General features: G+C 44.1%; 1 protein-coding gene and 1 non-coding gene across 5 annotated transcripts in view; one reads left to right on the top strand and one right to left on the bottom strand.

The window, feature by feature from the left end:
- LOC138978589 (early endosome antigen 1-like) overlaps positions 1-21,700 on the top strand; it is a 106,812-nt gene that overhangs the window by 67,620 nt on the left and 17,492 nt on the right. For 2 of the 4 annotated variants that reach the window (XM_070351340.1, XM_070351337.1), the window contains 7 exons: positions 1,126-1,233; positions 1,902-1,922; positions 4,385-4,542; positions 5,569-5,740; positions 6,058-6,230; positions 6,852-7,016; positions 8,020-8,034. In XM_070351340.1, coding sequence (XP_070207441.1) covers positions 1,126-1,233; positions 1,902-1,922; positions 4,385-4,542; positions 5,569-5,740; positions 6,058-6,230; positions 6,852-7,016; positions 8,020-8,034 — 812 coding nt within the window. The remainder of the gene's footprint in view (positions 1-1,125; positions 1,234-1,901; positions 1,923-4,384; positions 4,543-5,568; positions 5,741-6,057; positions 6,231-6,851; positions 7,017-8,019; positions 8,035-21,700) is intronic. The other 2 variants (XM_070351341.1, XM_070351338.1) reach the window with 1 other exon arrangement.
- LOC138979312 (5S ribosomal RNA) lies at positions 18,227-18,345 on the bottom strand. Its single transcript, XR_011459994.1, has one exon. It is a non-coding gene; the product is annotated as a 5S ribosomal RNA (ribosomal RNA).

Genomic DNA, 21,700 nt, shown 5'->3' with positions numbered 1-21,700 from the left:
CGTCTACAGTGCGTATCATTACAATGACTGATTGTCTGTGCAGAAAACGTCTACAGTGCATATCATTACAGTGACTGATTGTCTGTGCAGAAAACGTCTACAGTGCATATCATTACAATGACTGATTGTCTCTGCAGAAAACGTCTACAGTGCATATCATTACAATGACTGATTGTCTCTGCAGAAAACGTCCACTGTGTGTATCATGACAATGACTGATTGTTTGTGCAGAAAACGTCCACTGTGTGTATCATTACAATGACTGATTGTCTGTGCAGAAAACGTCTACAGTGCGTATCATGACAATGACTGATTGTTTGTGCAGAAAACGTCCACTGTGTGTATCATTACAATGACTGATTGTCTGTGCAGAAAACGTCTACAGTGCATATCATTACAATGACTGATTGTTTGTGCAGAAAACGTCCACTGTGTGTATCATTACAATGACTGATTGTCTGTGCAGAAAACGTCTACAGTGCGTATCATGACAATGACTGATTGTTTGTGCAGAAAACGTCCACAGCTAGTGCGTATCATGACAATGACTGATTGTTTGTGCAGAAAACGTCCACAGTGCGTATCATGACAATGACTGATTGTTTGTGCAGAAAACGTCCACAGTGCGTATCATGACAATGACTGATTGTCTGTGCAGAAAACGTCCACAGTGCGTATCATGACAATGACTGATTGTTTGTGCAGAAAACGTCCACAGTGTGTATCATTACAATGACTGATTGTCTGTGCAGAAAACGTCCACAGTGCGTATCATGACAATGACTGATTGTTTGTGCAGAAAACGTCCACAGTGCGTATCATGACAATGACTGATTGTTTGTGCAGAAAACGTCCACAGTGCGTATCATGACAATGACTGATTGTCTGTGCAGAAAACGTCCACAGTGCGTATCATGACAATGACTGATTGTCTGTGCAGAAAACGTCTACAGTGCATATCATTACAATGACTGATTGTTTGTGCAGAAAACGTCCACAGTGCGTATCATGACAATGACTGATTGTCTGTGCAGAAAACGTCCACAGTGCGTATCATGACAATGACTGATTGTCTGTGCAGAAAACGTCTACAGTGTGTAATCATTACAGTGACTGTTTGTGCAGAAAACGTCCACAGTGCGTCAGTTGGAGAGCTCTTTGTCCAGCAGAGAGTCTAGTCTGCAGAGTTCTATCAGGGAGTGGCAGGGTCGGGCAGAGATTGCAGAAAGACATGTAAGATTTCACTTTTGTTCATCTGTTTTTGAAATACAGAGTATCTTTTTCATTGCCGTACACAATACATTTTGCACTGTTAGCGTGTCAGGTTTGAAACAAGAATGAAATTTCTTTTGGCTTTTTCTTGGTTTTTTGTTTGATTTGTTTTTCTCGTACAATTTTAGAATCCTTTCTGGAAATTGTTTTGGAAATGTTTGCTCATAAATTTGATTACTAATTCAGTTAAGTAGATTAGAAGAATGGGATACACTTGATTGTTTTTAACATTTAACAAAAGAATGAGCTTGAATTTTATTTTAAGCAGCAAATGAGTGTGCAATATAGAAAGAGTATAGGCAGAATGTAGCAATTATATCATGAGATACTTGATAATAATGTGTATGTACACTTTGCAGGTCTTTCAAAATGTTATGGCAGTATGTGCGTTGACGCTAAGCTGTAGTTGCATATCATTTGAATAAAATTTGTATGCATTTGTTTATTTTTTAACTTTTACTATCTATGCAGCTTTAGTGTATGCCAGAAATAGAATGGGCCCGTTTATGCACTGCTAATATTATTATGCCAATTAACATTATCAGTCATTTGCATCCCATTTTCACATTTGCTAGTAACATCATTAATCCTTTATGTGCTTTTATTCTATCATCATTTTCGCTTTAAAGGAGGAATCCACTACTTCATCTGTAAGTCCACTTCATGTGCAACTAGTGTATGAGCACTGCTGATGTATTTGTAGAAACTGTTATTCTGTTAGCTATTTATACGCTGCTTTGTGTACTCTTTTGTACAGCTGTCTTGTGACTTATTCAGCTCTTGCTTCTGAGAAAGTTGGTGGTATCTGGGAAAATATGAAACTCATTAACCCTATCAGCCCTGACTGCAGTGCAAGCTAAGCAGCCTCTCCAGCCTGGAGGGTTTTGGCACTGTAGTGCAAATCTGATGAGTACTTCACTAAAGCGCTTCTAACTCTGCAACTAATAGTTGTAGACACATAAAATTTTGTGTGTTGTATGATAAGTGCATGTTCTCACCTGTTGAGTAGCCGTCAGTACCTTCTAACATGTGTAAAGTTCAAAGAAATCCTTCTTCCAAGTCACAAACACAACACCAAAAAGTATGTAAACACACCACTCTGTCACAGTTGTTCCAACAAGTCACAGGAATTTGCATCGAAGCCCACGCACAGGTTTTGTCCACTCAAATCAACACTTGTTTCACTCGATTGAGACGAAGAAACGTCGCATTCGGCATCATAATCACTGTCATCGTCGAGGAAAATCTCGTCAAGAAACTGCCTCACTGAGTAGCGGCGTTGGTTGCTCATATTTCGCAGAAAAAATGCTCAAAAAACACTCAATCGGACGATTTTTGTTCGCCAAATTGCTCCAAACAAAGAAGGAAGTGGTAACAGATTTAACTCCCTTGCTCGTGACCTGTCTTTAATTTTAGATCAGAAACAAGATCAGAGAAGATGCGTGTCACCGCCCGACAGTTTGTCGGGCACAGGCGTTGAAAGCTGCTAAGGAGCGCCCGACAAACTGTCGGGCGCAGTGCGGAAAGAGTTAATCATCAGTTATCAGAGAAACAAGAAGTCTTGTGTTCAAATTCATGATCCCCACCCAATAACCCTCTCCCCCCCACCCTCCCCCAACTCCACCCTCATGACCCACCCCATTACCAGATATTTCTCTCCCTCCCCTTTGAACATGTGCAACGCTTTGCACCGACAAATGCTCAGCGAGAAAGACACACGGACTGAGACACAGGCAGACACATTGACAGATACACAGCGACAAATGCACAGACAGAAACGTAGACAAATACACACATGCAGACAGACACAGCCACGTGGAATTGGCAATGCTTAACAGGAAATGTATTGCCGGATATGTCAAACGTTTACTCATAAATGGAAGACATCTACTCAGGTACACAACAACATTGTTTGTAACAGCTGAGACTGCTGTGAAATGAGTGAGCTATGTGCATAGTCAGTGTTTTTAACTTGTGCTAATCAATTTGTGGAGGACTGTGCCAACTAATCGAAAGGTTGCCGGGAAAAGGAATGGACCTGCTTGCTTGTTTTACATGTGCAGGAGTTGCTGCATAGTTGTCTGTCAGTTGCATATGGTTTGATATGAGGCCTGTATCCTTGAGTTGGGAACTATTGTAAATGTTTTAAAGGGACATCTTTTAATTAGTGTTATGGGTAGCAGCATTCCTGTATCTATACACATATATATCAAAATCACAATGTAAAATAAAGAAAACGGACTTTTTTTTAAATTTTTTTTTAAGAATTTTACAAATTTTCTGAAACGTTTTTCATTGTTCAGTAAATTTGTGAAAAAATGGCATGCTCATTTCAGAAAATTCGCAAATTTCCTAGAATTTTTAGGAAATTTGTGAAAACCCCGAGTGAAACAGGAAATTCACAAATTTACTGAAATTTTCAGGGATTTCGCAAATTTCCTAGTTTTGAGAATTTACTGTAACATATATATCACTGATCTGTGAAAGTAAATTTGGTACACATGTCTGTAACTGACGAGGAGCAACCTTTGTGTTTTTAGTGAGTGGGCTCCATACATTGTACACACTTTGTCTTGGACACATTCATTGCTTTTTCATTTGAGATTCATTGATAATTAAGTCTCGATATTGATGTGTGCTAACTAGGCATGATCCCCCCCCCCCCCCTTTCTTTTAAGACAAATTTCAATTTTATTATTTTTTTTTAAAGATTTTCTATTCTTGGTAGTGGTCGGTGGCCTTTTAAGAATTACAATTTATAAAAAAATAAAAAAATCCCACTCTGTATAGGAAACATGATGTTGAATTTTGATATGTGTCCCAAGTGGAGAGATGGTCTTGCCCATGTAAAAGCCTGGGAAGGTCTAAGATAGTGAACAAAACTGTTTTTGCGGGAAGAACGACTGTAACTTTAGATGTAATCTGCTCAGAAACTTCATGAACTTTTGTCAAAGCTGAAAGACCTGGAAACAGGAGAGAGAGTGGATAAAAACCAACAACACTTTATTTCAATTTAAAAATGGTCAGGCCCATAACAACCCGATCGTTAACAAATCTACTTGATGATTAATTAACGTGTACCATCATAACGCTTGTTACCTACTGCCTTCAGGTGAAACAGCTGGAAGAGGACTTGGCGCTGATGGTAACCAAGGCGACAACAGCAGAGCAGCAGCTTCACCTGACGGAGATCAACAAGACGGAGGTGTCGGAGAAATCACACCAACTGGCGTCTGTCCGCAACCAGCTGGAGGGGGAGAAGCTCCAGAGGTATTGGACATCTGTAGAATTGATTGCTGGGCAGAAGTTTAACCTTTAACACGCCAGCGGCGATTTTCGTGAAATGACAGGACCAGCAAACATTACCGATAATCTGACTGCGTAGCAAATGCTTGACTTGCTTGTCGAAGAGACACTGCGTAGAAACTGACTCAAAGCAAGCCAGTGACAAGACGTAAAAATTAAGTTTGCGTGTTCGGAAATGGCGACCTGTGGATCTAGTAGAGATCAAAGCTTTTCTCTGCTTGTTGTTGCTAACCGAACTATTAAGAAAATCGTCCCATGACATGCACTGGTCCACAAATATACTTATTTAGATACCAGGATCAGGAAGTTGGATGGTCAACATGATTACCTGATCAAAGGAGTTTCACCAGGCATAGACTGGTTAGTTTCACAAAATTCCACGGACTAGCCAACACAACCCCTTTTCATTTTTTATTTGTATTTATGCTAAGAAAATAAATGATGCATGCAAACAAAAATATTTTAATGTTAAATATAACCCCATCACAACCACAAAGTTTCATGCTTATTAGCGCATTTTCAAAAAAGTTGTAAGTGCATGTTGAAAGTTAGTGGGTGTTATTCTTACGCTAGGTAAGCAAAATAATGTGGCTACAGGGGAAGTAATGCTGGCTGGAATCTGGAGTGCTAAAGATTAAAGAAGTTGGGTTTTTTACAAGTTTATGGAAAAAGTTTAACTGGTGACTGAGCATGCTTTGAGAATTGTGGATGTGTGTTGTATCTATTTTGTTGATGTGTGTTTATTTGTTTGTAAAAGAGAGAGAGAGAGTGAGTGAGTGTGAGTATGTATTTCTGTGTGTGTGTGTGTGTGTGTGTTTGTCTGTGTTTGTCTGTGTCCGTGTGCATGTGTCTATCTGTCTGCCTTTCTGTCTGCGTCTGTTAATGTGTTAGTCTGTGTGTGGGTCTTTCTCGCAATGCATGTTTCAGGGCGTAGGTTTGCACATGTTCAAATCCTGTTCGGCTTCTAAACCTGTGGCTTTCTGTTGTCAGGACGTTACTGGACCAGACGGTGGCAGAGCTGAAGCACCAGGTGTCACTACTGAAGCAACGCGAGAACAAGGTCAGCTCTGAGAACAAGGACCTTCAGCACACCATCCTTGACCTTGAAACTAGACTCAGCGACTTTCAGGAACGCACTAATGACGTCAGCACTTATTCTTTTGTGAGTGATTTAGTTTTTGTTCTTAAAACATGAAGAACTTAGGAAAAACAGTTTTTCACCTGACTGCTTGACTTTGTGTTGATATTCTGTAAATTCCCCCTCTTCCCCCCTCTACCCCCAACCAACCCTCCCCCCCCCCCCCCCCCCCCCCAACTGTTTGTTGCTGGGTTTTTTCCTTTTATATTTTGTCAACATGTTTCATTCAGGCAAATTGTGTATATTTTGTCATAAAATGTGAAGGTTTTGTTGTTGTTGATGTTGATGTTCTTCAACACTAATCCAACTGAACTTAAAGGGTTGTTTTTTGCATGCATCAGAACAACATGTCTGACTCAAGGCGTCAGAACCTGATGGACCAGATCACCGGCCTGCAGCGCGAGGTCAAGGGCTTGCAGTACGAACTGCTGACCACCAGCGAGCGTCGTGACATTGACCTGCAGCGCTATGAGGAGAGGAAGCACCGCACCAAGGCCAAGCTTATGAAGGCCAGGTAATACCCGCTGCAATACCATCACATCAGATGCGCAGCGAAACCCCCCTTTTGAGACCCTGTATTTAAAACCCCATGACTGACACGATACATATCAGGTCCAATTATTTGTTATCATGAAAAAACGCACTACTCTGACAACAGAAACAACAGCTGTATATTGGTCTTTGAATTGCAGCAGGATGATTGTCTCCCCTGGAGGTCATTTTGTCAGTTTTTGTGTAATTTTTAAATGTTTAAACTGAATTCGTCTGGCTGTCAAGGGGTTATGACTCCCCCCACCCCCTTTTCATGATTTTCTGTGAGGAGAGAATGCTTCATACCAAGGCAAAGCTTATGAAGGCAATGTAAAGGCTGAAAAAACATTGGATACGGTACGAATTACTTTAGCCAGTTTATCCCGTATTCTGATGTCCACAGTATAGACATTTCTCGGCTTCAGGGGACATCTCGGGAGGGGAGCACACCCTAGTCAGCTGTTTCATTCTTTTTCGTTCTGTTTCATTTTGCTTCATTCTACCCAAGCCCCATCCTTGAAAGTCAGATGGACGATGGTCTGCAACTGACGTGTGTCCCAACTCTGTGGTAAACATACTGAATTGAAAAGTATGAATTTTGCAGGGAGTATTATTCCTTGGAGCGCAATAAATTCATGGAACACATGCGTCAGATGGACGATGATCTACGACTGACACGCGCTGCCCTACAGAAGGAGCTGGAGTGGAAGGACAAGATGGATGCCAACTACAAACATCTACTGGAAGAAAAACGCGACCTCATTTCACAGTAAGTTTCTTGCCCAAAAGTTGAGTGTCTTATTCTTGTCTTTGACCTTGTGTGTCTGCAGGTTTCTTGTTCAATGTAAAGTGATTTCAAAATGGAATTTGCGATTCAGTGTACTAGCTGTGCTTATTCTCAGTGTGTAAGTGTGTACTCAGAGTGTATCCCCATAGTTATATTTCTCTCTGTATGAACAGAAAGTTGCGCATATAGATGTATTTCATCTTAGCGGTGTCTCAAGTTTAGGAATTATGTAATACTTTTTAGTTTACTTGTACCCATGTATTTGCATGCCAATGGTATATGACATTATAGATCAAGGTATTAGTGGAGAGTATATAGTTGTGTAAAGGTTGATCTAGAATATGTATTTTCTCTCTTTGGTATTCATTATTATTATGTATTTAAAAATGTTTCTCTCATTTATTTAATTTGTCTCAAGTATTTTATTTATTTTAACAATGAAGTCTATTTGTACTACTGAGTATTTGTTTGTGTTTGTGTGTATATCGTTTGTTAATTTTCATGTTTGCAGAATTTTGTTGGTCTTGTTTTTCTGTCCTTTATTTATTCTCTTTTTATAATAATAATAACGGGCATTTATAAAGCGCCTTATCAGAAGTTCAAAGCGCGTGACAACAATACATGTATACAAAAATCACACAATCACTGTATGTTGTGAAGAAACAAGTTTTAATTTTTGTTACAGTTTAAAATTTCTTCTTCTTGATTTACTTATTGTTTGTCTTCATTCCAGTTATTTCATCTTTATATTAACATAGATATTTTGTTGCTTTCAAATAATTTCTCATGACTGTTTGATTTAGCCAATTGTATTTCATATAGTGGATGTCGTGGCTGTTTACACAGATTGTTTTGTAAAGTAAACTGCATTTTAAGCTCTGGTCTTGGCTTTGGGAAAAGCCGAAAAAGCTTAAACTTGGTGTGGAGTTTGCGCATGTTGCAGCAGTCTTTACAATTTATAACCCAAACATTGAAATCCTTACAGCGAACAGAATAATGGGTATGTAACTATATAACCAGGTCTGAGCTTTCTGCATGAAATTTAAGTTTGATTTAAGACAAGAAATGAGGGAAATTGAGATGTCACACACTTCTATTTTCCTCCTTTGTTGACCGGACTTTTCAATCACCATTGTAATCACCAATTCAGTCTATCTCCTTTTCTGTGTGCATTTTGAAGAAAACGGAGTTAACTTGTGAGAAGGTTAAAAAAATTAAAAAAAGCAGGGGAGGGGTGGTGGGGGGTTGGGGTATGGGGGGGGGGGGGGTTAAGAACTGACATGGCTAAGAATAACTAGAGACGGTGATGTTCATGGGGGGGGGGGGGGGGGTGGGATGGTATGAAGAAGAGATTTGCTATGATCGAAGCAGGATCGACATGGGGGTTGTGTGATGAAGTTTAAACACATTCTTTTTCTTGTAGCCCTCCTGTCAAAGAATAAGCCAGTTCATGCAAAGATGATGATAATACAATCAGTAATGCCTGTGGTATTGACAAGTTGATGTATTTGTGCCTTGGTGGGCTTGGGGCACGCTTCTCTTTCCATTGACAGGCTGTTGCTTTCTTTGTTCATTTAAGTGTTTATTTATTTGTTTGCATGGTGTGGGTGTATGTGTTGTGTATATAATGTATCACTGTTTGCATGGTGTGGGTGTATGTGTTGTGTATATAATGTATCAGTTTGCCATGGCATGTGTTCATCTTTTCTTTGTCACTGTGTTTGTGTAAAAATGAGGTGTCTAGGTCGTAAGTACATAATTTTAGAAACTCGGTGAAACATATTCATCTGTTATGAGTAAAGTTTGTTAGGATGTTACAGTTGTTAGATCAGGCTGGTTTAACTGAACAGATTGGTATCCAGGTAAACCGTCAGCAAGTTAAAATAAAAGAAAGTGATTTGCTTTGTAGATTCAAGTCTTTTCTTAAGCTTTCTTTGCTCTTTGATGAAAGTCTGTAGGTATGCCTGAGTTTGTTTTCAGTCTGATTAATTCTGGGCAAGTCTTTTTATGTGTGAAAATCTTGATCTAGTATTGCATTTGACCATTTGAGCTGTAACTGAAAATAAAGCAGTACATGTACTACACGGGTTAACCATTTCTCTTTAGATATATGTGTGATTGAAAGAAGAAAGTAACATACTCATAACACGGTATCTATACATTTTGAAGTTTTGTATTTTGTTTGTTTTTTTGTTTTTTTCCCTGTATCCACTAACTGTTTTCTTTCTTCTGCCAATCTGTCTCTCCGTGATTTGACCCCCGACCTCTTGAGCTGAGGAAAATATGTACAGGTATGTATTATGACCCGGGTGTAGTAGGTTGCCCCAAAGTTTGTTTTGGATTTTCATTCTTGTGTTTTTTTCCAATTGTAACATGTACAATGGATCTTCTTTGGTACAGACATCCTTGAAGTAATTTGATAATGAAAGTGTATTAGTCCAGAATAAGGAAACAAAAGAAAGGGGAAGGGGGTGTTCATCCCTTTTAGTCCGAAAACTCTTCTTATGATTTGGTGAAAGCAGAGACATAGATAGAAGAGATGCGAAGCGCTGTCTTCCCGCTCGCGTTATCTTCGCCTACGGCAGGGGCAAGTAATCCTGCCCCACTGGCGCCAAGCTGGCAATTGTTGTGTTTTTAAAGAGTTATAACTGTTTCATAGAAAATCATAGATAATAAAACATGCAAACTGTTAATTATTTGCACACAAGAGAAACAGAAAATCACAAGAAGAAGATTATTGCATCATTTGGTGATTAGAAGATAATAATAATAATAATAATAAATAACTTTTCTATAGCGCGAGTCCCATCAATTGGCTCCAGGCGCTTGAATCCTAAAGTAAGCAATTTCGCTCATTTCTCCTTAAAAACTTTTTATCCACACGCCAGTGTAAGTGCGAGAACCACTTGAGTGAGACTTAAAAGCATCAAATTTAATTACAGCGCGTCAAAAATTATACAAACAGATTAATGTATACACCAGTAATGCATTTGCCAGTTAAGGGAAAGTAACGTTGCGCACAAAAGAAAATATTAGCTCCCAAACATTGCCTCCACGCACAATGTAAGGCATGGACTTAGAACAATGACCGCAAGAACCGAGGGAACCGTGTTTTTGACTCACTTCTGGAACCCAATCCTCTCAAATGCGTTTGTGTGCACACTATTGAAGCTATACAGAATATGAATCAAGTTTACTTACCACTGATATCTCTCGTCTGAAGCTGGATATATCCAAAGAAATATGATAGAAAAGCACTTCAAATCGGTGTCAGAGAGCAAGCGAACAACAACGTAGTACAGGATGATGGCTGACAATCGCGCGAGGTCACGCTGACCGAGCGCGGTACCCCAAGAGTTCACGCGAGCGGCCTCCGCTTCGCATCTCTTCAATGTATGTCTCTGGTGAAAGCAATTAACTGTTTGCTAACTCACATTTTAAGTGAATTAAAGATAGGAATTCTGTAAGCACCTTTTCAAAAGAGCTGTCAAGAACAAGAAAATCAGCTATCTGATTTGTTGTTGTTGTTTAAGCTCAAGAGCTTGATTTACATTTATTAGGTGTTTTACAGTTAGATATGTTTTGAAATAAACATACAAAGTACATGTACATTGATAATGTCGCCTTGCATGTAAACTGAGATTAGTACTTGATAGATTAAATTTGATTAAGAAGTCCGCCTCGCTCCTCACTGAACTGAATCAGGGTTTTTCAAGGGAAAGGGCTGATCGTTAGAAGATCCATCGTACTTTATTATGCTCTGTGCTTTTATGCTTTGATGTTCTATCCACGTGTACCTGCAGTTATAATTGTAAGGTGTGAGAAACAGCAATTTACTAGCTGCACGTCTCTAGCCAGGCTATACACAAGCTTTAAAACATTTGTGCATGCAAATAAGATTTTTAAATGTATTCTTACATCACCTGTTTTAATTAGAACATTTTGTCACGACTGATGAAGAAGTCTCAGATTTCAGTATGAAGTTGTGTTGAAGTCTTGAAAAGTGCATTGATGCTGTTGAAAATTAATTGTGGTACAAAATTTCAGATTTTTTTCTTGATGTCTGCTGATGATAGAATTTTTCTGTTTCTTTGTCAGATCTTTTTTGATATAAAGTGTACTGTTCCTAAGGTAACAATTTCTACCTGTCTTGAGAATTTTGTTTGCTGTAAAGTTAATTTTTCTCCAGTACATTCTTTTCTTCCTTGGATTATTGAGCTGAATTTTTCTTAAAATCACATTCATATTAATGGTTTCACATCAGATTGCATGATCATTAAATAATATACAAGTGTACTTGAAACTCCAATAAAAAAAAAATTAAAAAAAATTAAGTAAAATGCACCTGACTTGATACAGTAAATGTGCATTAATTTAGGAATTAATCAGATGTTTAAGTTGAAATTATCGCTGCCTGGCAATTCAGAGACGAGTGTCTCATGTGTACTTACAGTTTTCAGCTGACATTTTGTTTTTGTTTTTTGTTGCTTGGTGTTGACCTGTTAATGCCAAGTATAACCTGGAGGTAACTTCAATAAGCAGTTTGGTGTGCTGTTTTTGTTTTTGAATTATTTGAATTTGATTTACTAATTAAGGATGATCATGATTATTACAGTTTTCAGTGCATGAATGAGGATGCAAAGTTCTGGCCGGAATCATTCATGTTATTTAAATCATGACTTCCGTTTCATGACATTCACATTGCAATCACATTTTCATTGCATATGGGTTTTTTTCTTTGGGTTTTCTGTTATAGTTTGGACATTGTAGGAGCTAGTGATGACTCTGTGGCATATGCATTAGAAAAAGTTGCCATAGAAGTCTTTATTTATTTTTCTCATTAAGAATTCAATGTTCTTGTTTGTAATGTATGTCTTTTTTTTTTTAATTCCAGAGGGGAAGAGTAGAATAGAGAAGTTCTGTAGATAGTGTTTGTGGGCATTTGTATCTCTATTTTTTTTTAATTACATTTTGTTGTTGTTTTGGTTCTACATTATATAATGATTTAAAAAAAGTTTCATTTAAATTGGTTTATATTTGTTTTTCACACACACACACACACACACACACACACACACACACACACACACACACACACACACACACACACACACACACTACCACTAACACACACACACACACTACCACTAACACACACACACACTACCACTAACACACACACACACACACACATTGATGAACTACCTTTTATATTTAGCAGAGTCAGCAAAAGTTTAAGCAAATTGTAAGGCTTCTTTTTAAGCCTACTGTCTATATGATACTTACCGAGACAGTACTATTCTTGCACATTATCTATTATAGGCCGAAAAAATTGGACAAAACGCTGAGTGGGTACAATTATCTCCCATAACCATGCGCCACCGTGGATCCCAAGCACTGTCCGAGTGCTTCCCCCTTACAGGATGTAGGTGGCGCGTCCTCTTTCTTTATGAGCTGCAGACCCTCAAAAAGCCCATAACATATCAAGAGGGGAGGCGGGAGGGAAACTCTAATAGTACTGTCTCGGTAAGTATCATATAGACAGTAGGCTTAAAAAGAAGCCTTACAGTCAATATAACACTTACCTCGACAGTACTATTCTTGCACAGAATACCAGAGTGGTGTGAGGGTGATATGTAGAGTATTAAACTCCTTAATCAAAATCACTTAAATCCAAGGATTAAGATACCCAGGCAATTTTCGAACAGTACTACCGTAAAAGAAAATATACCCAAGAAACATACCTTAGACTGACGTGACCATGCTAGCAACCACTGCTGTGTGGTGAACTCAATGTCAAAGTCCAGGCCACTCAAAGCTTGACTACCACTGAGTCTACGGCAAGTGGCTAAAGCGATGAGGAACAATTAGTCTTAAAAATCAGCAACTTGATACTGATGCCTGCCAGGGGTTCAAACTCATTGCTACGCAGGAGTTTGAGGACCAGAAAGACATCCCCCTTGGGAAATGAAACCCGAGGTTTAGACACCGCTGCATTGCTAATACCCGAAAGGACATTAGCGATGAGGGAGGACCTGATCAAGTGTTCAGTTCTGCGACCAGTAGCGGCCGCAATCGTGGAAGCGATGGCAGATCTGTATCCAAGAAGAGTCTTAGAAGAAAGACTCTTCTTTTGATACACTTCCACCAGGAAGTTGGCCAAGTCCTGTGTTGAGGGATAAAGCGGCTTTATCCCCTTGGACAAGGCGAAGGTGGCCCAAGCTCTCCAGCGTAAGTCGTAGAGCTGATTAGTTGATCGCCTCTTAGCGTTCAAGGAAAACTCTACTGAACTCTTGTGCAATCCTAGTGCAAGCAGTTTGGAGCGCACAAGAGCCATGCGGTCAAGCACAGACTCTCTGGACGTGGATGAGGGAGGCATGATCGAGGCTGGAGCAGACCTCCCCCGTCCAGATCCAGAGGTAGAGGGTCTACGTGGGTGAGACCGCGAAGATCTGGAAACCACGGAGCTGTTGGCCAGTAAGGCGCGACCAAAATCAGTCTTGGTCGTTCCTGCAGATATTTTGCCAGCACCCTCGGAATCAGAGATGTCGGGGGATAGGCGTAAGCATCGAGGAGCCTCCACAAGAGAGTGAATGCGTCCAAGTGGAACGCATTCATGTCTCGAAAGGGGCTGACGTACCTGGGAAGCCGAGCGCTGAATCGAGTTACGAACAGATCGATCAGAGGACGGTCCCACCTTGCCCACAGACGCTGTAGAACGTTGTGAGCGATGGTCCATTCTGTGGAGAGAACCTGATCGCCCCGACTGAGAATGTCGGCCAGGGCGTTCAGTTTCCCCGGAACGAACTGGACTGACATCCGGACCTGATTGGTCTGGCACCAGAGCAGAATCTCCTCCGCCAACAGGGAGAGGGACCGAGAATTGGTGCCCCCCTGGTGGCGAAGGTAAGCTAAGCATGTGGTGTTGTTGTCCCCGTTGAAAATCAGAGGGGCCAAGGACAGGCCGAATGGGAGGGCCCGAAACTCGAACACCGTGCCCTCCCAAACGAACCGGAGCAGATGTCGGTACCCCGGGGCCACCAGGATGTGGAAGTAAGCATCCTGGAGGTCCCAGACATGGCCCAATCGTTTGGCCGGATGGCCAACCGGACCGACGAAGGGGTTTCCATCTTGAACTTGCACCTGTGAAGGTACAAGTTCAAGGTGGAGAGGTCCAACACCGGCCTGAACCGGCCGTCCTTTTTGGGGACGGTGAACAGGCGGGAGCAGAACCCCAGAGAAGGCTGAGAAAGGGGGTAGACCGCCTTCTTCTCGACCAACGAGTTCACCTCGTCCTGAAGAGCCTGCCATCTGGCAGGCTCTCGAGGAGGGGGGAACGTCCAAGGTAGAGCGGACAATGGAGGTTGTGACGACAGCGGTAGAGAAAACCCCGACCACACCACCCTCAAGAAAAACTGGTTGGAGACCAGTCTGCCCCACATGCCGCGGGCCCGAAAAAAAGGGAACCGCCGGACGAAAGAGGGGCAACTTGAGGGGGCGTCAACGTAGGGCCGGGACTCACTGAAAATTCTGCTGGCGGGCAGGCGCAGGCTTGCGACCACCCCCCTGGTGGTGCTGCTTCCCCTTACCTGTCTGAGCACCCTTCGTCTTGCTTGGGAACGCAACAGGCGCCTAAGAGGAGGAAGAAGGAGGCAGTGAAACTGGCTTCTTCTTCTTCTTCTGAGGCTGGGAGCTGGAGGTGACTGTAGCACTTCTCTTACTCCCCGCCGCCGTCGCCGAAGCAGCGAGGCCAACCATCAGAGAATCAGTGTTCCTCTGGCGTGTGGACTCCACCACAGAACGAACAGTGTCCGGATGAAAGAGGGAAGAAGGCTGAGGAAACGTGTTCCTCAGACTCTTCCTCATATCCGGAGGCACTATAGAAGTAGGCAGAAAATGATCACGGAACAGGGCCAATAAAGTGGACCAGTGTTCCAATGGCCAATTCTGCCGCAGACGTCACGCACGATCGCACGGCATGCAAAGCCCGATCCACTCGAACCGTGTCAAGGACCCGAGTGGAATCGGACTCTGCCCGATTGGGAGGGTCCAACAGTGTGGACAGCGTGCTCATCCATGTCAAGGCCTGTGATTGGGCCTCGACTGTGGAAGAAACGGTGGCCTCAAGATTGTGGAACGAAGCAGAGCTCAGTTCCACCTTCTTGACCGAAGGCACCTCCCCAACGAACACATCACCGTCAGCCCCACCCTAAACACTCGAAGTCTGGAAAGGGAGAGTTCGAGAGTCAAAGGGAAAAGGGAGGGACGAAACAGATTGGACACGAGGAAACAGTGGAGGTGCGCCTCCCGAAGGAAAGCATGGCACTGAACCCGCGTCCTCCCGAGGAACATAGGTCGCGTTTGCACGTGAATCTGTACTCCTCAGGCGATGTGCTGCCGCTTCCACCGTGGCACTTAGACTAGGGTGGAACGCGAATTGCCGGCGGCCGGATCGTTCATAAAACGAGCCGCCGGCAGACGCGGCGTGAGCCTCCCGCGCCCGGGCCGAAGCGGACTCAAAGGACGAGAGGGCGTCTCAGGGAAGGACGTCCTGAAACTGTTCAAACGTCCTTCTAGCTGTGCGAGGACGAGCCTCCTGCCTCTCGTCCTCAGACCCCGGGTCCACGTCCTGTGTGTCAACACTAGACGACAGACGCTTAAGAGAGGCATCCGTGACGTCAAGACGCCGCGTGATGTCTGTCATGTACTGTTGGAAAGTACGAAGCATAGCTTCGGAAGTTCCATCAGAAACCGGCAAGGGTAGAGTTTCAGTGTTAACCTCAGGGCGACCCTGATCCTCCTCCCTATCGTCCTCCGACTCACTCTCCTCTTCACTTCCCGACAACTCCTCAAAAGCAGGAGTGTAGGGAGCTTGAGGGGGAAGAGCCGAAAGCGATGAAGCAGGCTGTGAAGAAACGCCCACAGAAGCAAGAGGCCGCGAAGACCCCTGCCCCAAAGACGAAACGTCTCCAGCAGCCGAAGGGGGAGAAAAACAACAACCCTGCGACTGTTGGGTCAGCCCAGCCAACGAACCCCCGCCATTTATAGACTGAACAGGAACCCATCGGGTCTGATCAGAAAAGAAATGGTCCGGTCCGGTCGGGGGTGCCGATCCGGTCCGGTAGGGTGGTCCGGTCCGGTGCCGTACCATCCGGAGGTCCCGTTCAGCACCGAACCATCGTACCCACAGAAGTGTTCGGGTGGTTAGGTCCGGACGTGGACATACCGTACCATCCGGACCCGTAGGTCCGGTGGTCCGGTATGGTCCGGTTCGGTGCCAGACCATCCAGACCAACAGAGGTGGTCGGGTGGTCCCGCACCGGACCATCCGGACCCGTAGGTCCGGACCCGTAGGTCCGGTACCATCCGGAGGTCCTGTTCGGCACCGAACCATCCGTACGCACAGAAGTGTTCGGGTGGTTCGGTCCGGGCGTGGACGTACCGTACCATCCGGACCCGTAGGTCCGGTTCGGTGCCAGACCATCCGGACCAACAGAGGTGGTCGGGTGGTCCGGACCGGTCCGGTAGGGTGGTCCGGTGTTCCGGTCCGGTGTTCCGGTCCGGTCCCGTACCATCCGGAGGTCCCGTTCGGTACCGAACCATCCGTACCCACAGAAGTGTTCGGGTGGCTCGGTCCGGACGTGGACACACCGTACCATCCGGACCCGTAAGTCCGGTATGGTCCGGTTCGGTGCCAGACCATCCGGACCAACAGAGGTGGTCGGGTGGTCCGGTCCGGACCGGACCACCGGTCCAGCACCGGACCATCCGGACCCGTAGGTCCGGTCCGGTCCCGCACCATCCGGAGGTCCCGTTCGGCACCGAACCACCCGTACCCACAGAAGTGTTCGGGTGGCTCGGTCCGGACGTGGACATACCGTACCATCCGGACCCGTAGGTCCGGTTCGGTGCCAGACCATCCGGACCAACAGAGGTGGTCGGGTGGTCCGGACCGATCCGGTAGGGTGGTCCGGTGTTCCGGTCCTGTGGTCCGGTCCCATACCATCCGGAGGTCCCGTACGGCACCGAACCATCCGTACCCACTGAAGTGTTCGGTCCGGACGTGGACCTACCGTACCATCCGGACCCGTAGGTCCGGTGGTCCGGTATGGTCCGGTTCGGTGACAGACCATCCGGACCAACAGAGGTGGTCGGGTGGTCCGGTACCGGACCATCCGAACCCGTAGATTCGGTCCGGTCCCGTACCATCCGGAGGTCCCGTTCGGTACCGAACCATCCGTACCCACAGAAGTGTTCGGGTGGCTCGGTCCGGACGTGGACATACCGTACCATCCGGACCCGTAGGTCCGGCATGGTCCGGTTCGGTGCCAGACCACCCGGACCAACAGAGGTGGTCGAGTGGTCCGGTCCCGACCGGACCACTGGTCCGGTACCGTACCCTCCGGACCCGTAGGTCCGGTGTGTTCCGGTTCGGTGCCAGACCACCCAGACCAACCGAGGTGGTCGGGTGGTCCGGTCCCGACCGAAACACTGGTCCCGTACCGTACCATCCGGACCCGTAGGTCCGGGGGGTCCGGCAAGGGCCAGAGGTACTGTCCCGCACCGGACCCTAAGGTCCGGTACGGTCCCGTACCATGGGTCCCGTCCGGACCAAACCCGGAGGTCAAGTCCAGTCGGGACCCGTGGGTCCGGTTCGATCCCGACCCGTAAGCCTGGAACGTTCCGGACCCTTGGTCCGGACCATCCGTCACCCGAACACCAGACGCTAAGGAATGGCGTGGGGTCAAGACGGTCCGGTCGGAGGTGTCGGTCTGAGCAACAGAAACAATGTTCCCGTCGCCCTGACCATTCGACAGAAGTACCACGTTCTGTCGAACACCTCCACGTCCAGTAACTAGTCGGCCGGAGCGTTTCAAGAGGGACAGCCACCAGTCACACGGACGTCAGAGGGAACCGTAGTAGCAGTGGTCGTAGGCACGAAGCCTGAAACCCCTGCCCCCACAGGACCGCCCTGAACGGGGTCAATTCGCATCCCAACCCCAGCGGGGAGGGAATTCAGAGACCCCGTCATCTCCTCCGATCTCCCCCCCCAGGAGGCCGAAACTACTGTCAAAACAGCAGCAGACGACCCAGCGAGGGAGTTCAGAGGAGGACCCGTGTCCCTCCTGGCTTCCACAGCGGTGGAAACCGAGGAGGGCACAGGAGAGGCACCGGAAAAAGAAAGATTTTAATGCCAACTGCACCCGGTGTTCCCAGGCGGTCACCCATCCAAGTACTAACCGGGCCCGACGTTGCTTAACTTCGGTGGTCGGACGAGAACCGGTGTTTTCAACGTGGTATGGCCGTTGGCTGTCAAAACCTGAGTCTCTCCAGTAGCCCCTAGATCGGATTCACCAACCCCCAAAGAGGGTTGGGAATCGACCTGCCCCCGGATTCGAGCCAGGGGGGAGAAGGAAACCTTCCCCCCAGGCTTGAAACCGGGAGGAGCTGAAGCCTGAGACTGAGGGCCGGACAACGGCGTCGAAGGGGGGGAAGCCTGTTCCACTGAAGGAGAAGGAGAAAGAAGCTTTTTCTTTCCCCTCGACCTTCCCCGAACCTTCGACGGCGCAGCCCCGCCCGAAGTCCCAGGCTCAAGCCCAGCCTGTTTGAGCAAGCTCGCATTGAGCTTGCTCAAACAGGCTTTCTCCGCCCTCCCTCGCCGCAAACGCAAAGCGTTTGGGGAGGGAGAGTCGGAGCGCCGAAAGATCCCCTTCTCCGTGCGTAAAACATGACGCTGGGCGCCCGGAGAAGGGTTGCCCCCGGCAGACTCTGGTTCCGTAGAACCAGAGCCCAAAACAGGACGAGACATCCTACCTCGCCCTGTACGTACCCTTAAAGACCGAGAATTAACAAAATTCAAAGAAAATTTAGGTCAATACTCAAGTGAATGCGGCGAAACGAGAAGCAGACGACCGGTCACCACGAAGTAGGACGGGAGGCACGCCGAGTCCGCCACACAAAAACGGAGGCACAAGTTGAAGGAAACACAACGTAGCCTCAAGCCAGAAGTGGAATAACACACAATAATCCAACAGGTGATAGTCCACACAGAAAAGGAGCCTCTTAGTCCAAAATAATCCGGGAGCGTAGCAGAAACACAGCCGGTCTGACACGCGCGAAAAAAGAAAGAGGACGCGCCACCTACATCCTGTAAGGGGGAAGCACTCGGACAGTGCTTGGGATCCACGGTGGCGCATGGTTATGGGAGATAATTGTACCCACTCAGCGTTTTGTCCAATTTTTTCGGCCTATAATAGATAATGTGCAAGAATAGTACTGTCGAGGTAAGTGTTATATTGACAGGTGATGTTAGTACTGTATTGCCTAAATCTTCTCCCCTCAGATGTGTTTTGATTTGAGTGAGTACAAAAGAATTACAGGAAAATGTTGTAACTGTAACCTCAAACCTATTTTAATTGGAGGTAATTTTTATATTTTAAATTTATTTATTTATTTTTTAAACATGTTTTTAAGTCTTTTTGGTACACGACAACAACATCAGACAGCGACATCAAATAACATCAGACATACAAAACTATGCTATATATGCATCTTAAAAACAAATACTTTAAAAAAAACAAGAACGAAAACAACAGGAAAACACAGTAAAGCATACAATCACACAGCCCATATTCAATGCATTTCTAAATTATGTCTCCTTTTTACATTTAGTCAAGTTTTGACTAAATGTTTTAACATAGAGGGGGAATCGAGACGAGGGTCGTGGTGTATGTGTGTGTGTGTCTGTCTGTGCGTGTGTGTGTGTAGAGCGATTCAGACTAAACTACTGGACCGATCTTTATGAAATTTGACATGAGAGTTCCTGGGAATGATATCCCCGGATGTTTTTCTTCATTTTTTCAATAAATACCTTTGATGACGTCATATCCGGCTTTTTGAAAAAGTTGAGGCGGCACTGTCACACCCTCATTTTTCAATCAAATTGATTGAAATTTTGGCAAAGCAATCTTCGACGAAGGCCGGACTTTGGTATTGCATTTCAGCTGGTGACTTAAAAACTAATGAATGAGTTTGGTCATTAAAAATCGGAAACTTGAAATTAAACTTATTTTTTTATTAAACGATCCAAAAACAATTTAATCTTATTCTTTGTCATTTTCTGATTCCAAAAACATATACATATGCTATATTTGGATTACAAACAAGCTCTGAAAATTAAAAATATAAAAATTATTAATTTTCTGAAATCGATTTAAAAACAATTTCATCTTATTCCTTGTCGGTCCCTGATTCAAAAAACATATAGATATGATATGTTTGGATTAAAAACAAACTCAGTAAGCTAAAAAGAATAGACATACAGAAAAGCTTGTTATCCTGCTCAGCGCGACCACTACCGCACTATTCTGCATGGCTTGTCGATTTTACTGCCTTTGCCACAAGCGGTGGACTGACGAAACTACGAGTATGTGGTCTTGGTGAAAAAAGCATTGTGTTCAGTTTTATTCTGTGAGTTCGACAGCTTGACTAAATGTAGTTATTTCGCCTTACGCGACTTGTTTATGTTTCTATTTGATTATTTTGTAAGTCAATTTTTGTAAAGATTTTAGTCAAGCAGTATGTAAGAAATGTTAAGTCCTTTGTACTGGAAACTTGCATTCACCCAGTAAGGTCATACGTTGCAAGCCCCTGGAGCAATTGTTTGATTTGTGCTTTTGTGAACAAGAAACAATTAACAAGTGGCTCTATCCCATCCCCCCCCCCCCCCCCTTTCCCCGTCGCGATATAACCTTGAACGGTTGAAAATGACGTTAAACACTAAATAAAGAAAGAAAGAAAGATTATTTTGTAAAACTACTCATACCACCAAGTCCAGAAATTTATTATATGTAAAATTAATTTTACTTAAATATTCTTCTACCAAATACCTTTTTCTCAGATCTCTTTTAAATGCAGCCATTGTAGGAACAGCTTTTGCATACTTACACTTATAAATAAAAAAAATTGGCATTTAATATTATAAAATCAAATTGGGGGTAAGTTTATTTTCCCCCTCCTAGTCATGTTAATTTCTCTGTTCAAAATGTTAGTCTTTTGAAGACCTTTACATTCAAATCTAAACTTGAACACACAGGGTTAGATCTAAGAAGAGTCTAATGTCAAACTATATACTGTATTACCAACACTCATGTTTGGATCTCTTAGTAAAAAGATTTAGATCTGCTACTCCAGGTGGTTGTTTACATTTGCATGTCATACTGGAAAAGAACAGCCACTGTGTAAAAAAACTCTTGCAAAAAGCAAACATGTTACATTGCTTAGATAGATTTATTGCTCCAAGAATCCTTGTTTATTTATGATAAACAAACAACAGTTGCATGGCTTGTTCAAAATCAGAAATTGACACCACAGTCAGTGCCTAAAACTGTTGGTGGTTGAGGGGAAGCAAATCTTTGATATTGAATTTCAGAGGATATAGTTTCTTTGAGATTTAGTTTTTGGGTTCAGATTAGTTGAAGCATCAATGTTTAAGATCTATTGTTCAAAACAATATTTGTGTGTAATCTGTGTGTAAGAAATGTTAAGTCCTTTGTACTGGAAACTTGCATTCTCCCAGTAAGGTCATATATTGTACTACGTTGCAAGCCCCTGGAGCAATTTTTTTTATTAGTGCTTTTGTGAACAAGAAACAATTAACAAGTGGC

Source organism: Littorina saxatilis, linkage group LG10 (assembly GCF_037325665.1).
Source record: "Littorina saxatilis isolate snail1 linkage group LG10, US_GU_Lsax_2.0, whole genome shotgun sequence".
Taxonomy (NCBI): domain Eukaryota; kingdom Metazoa; phylum Mollusca; class Gastropoda; order Littorinimorpha; family Littorinidae; genus Littorina; species Littorina saxatilis.
This window is presented reverse-complemented; position numbering and strand designations above follow the sequence as displayed.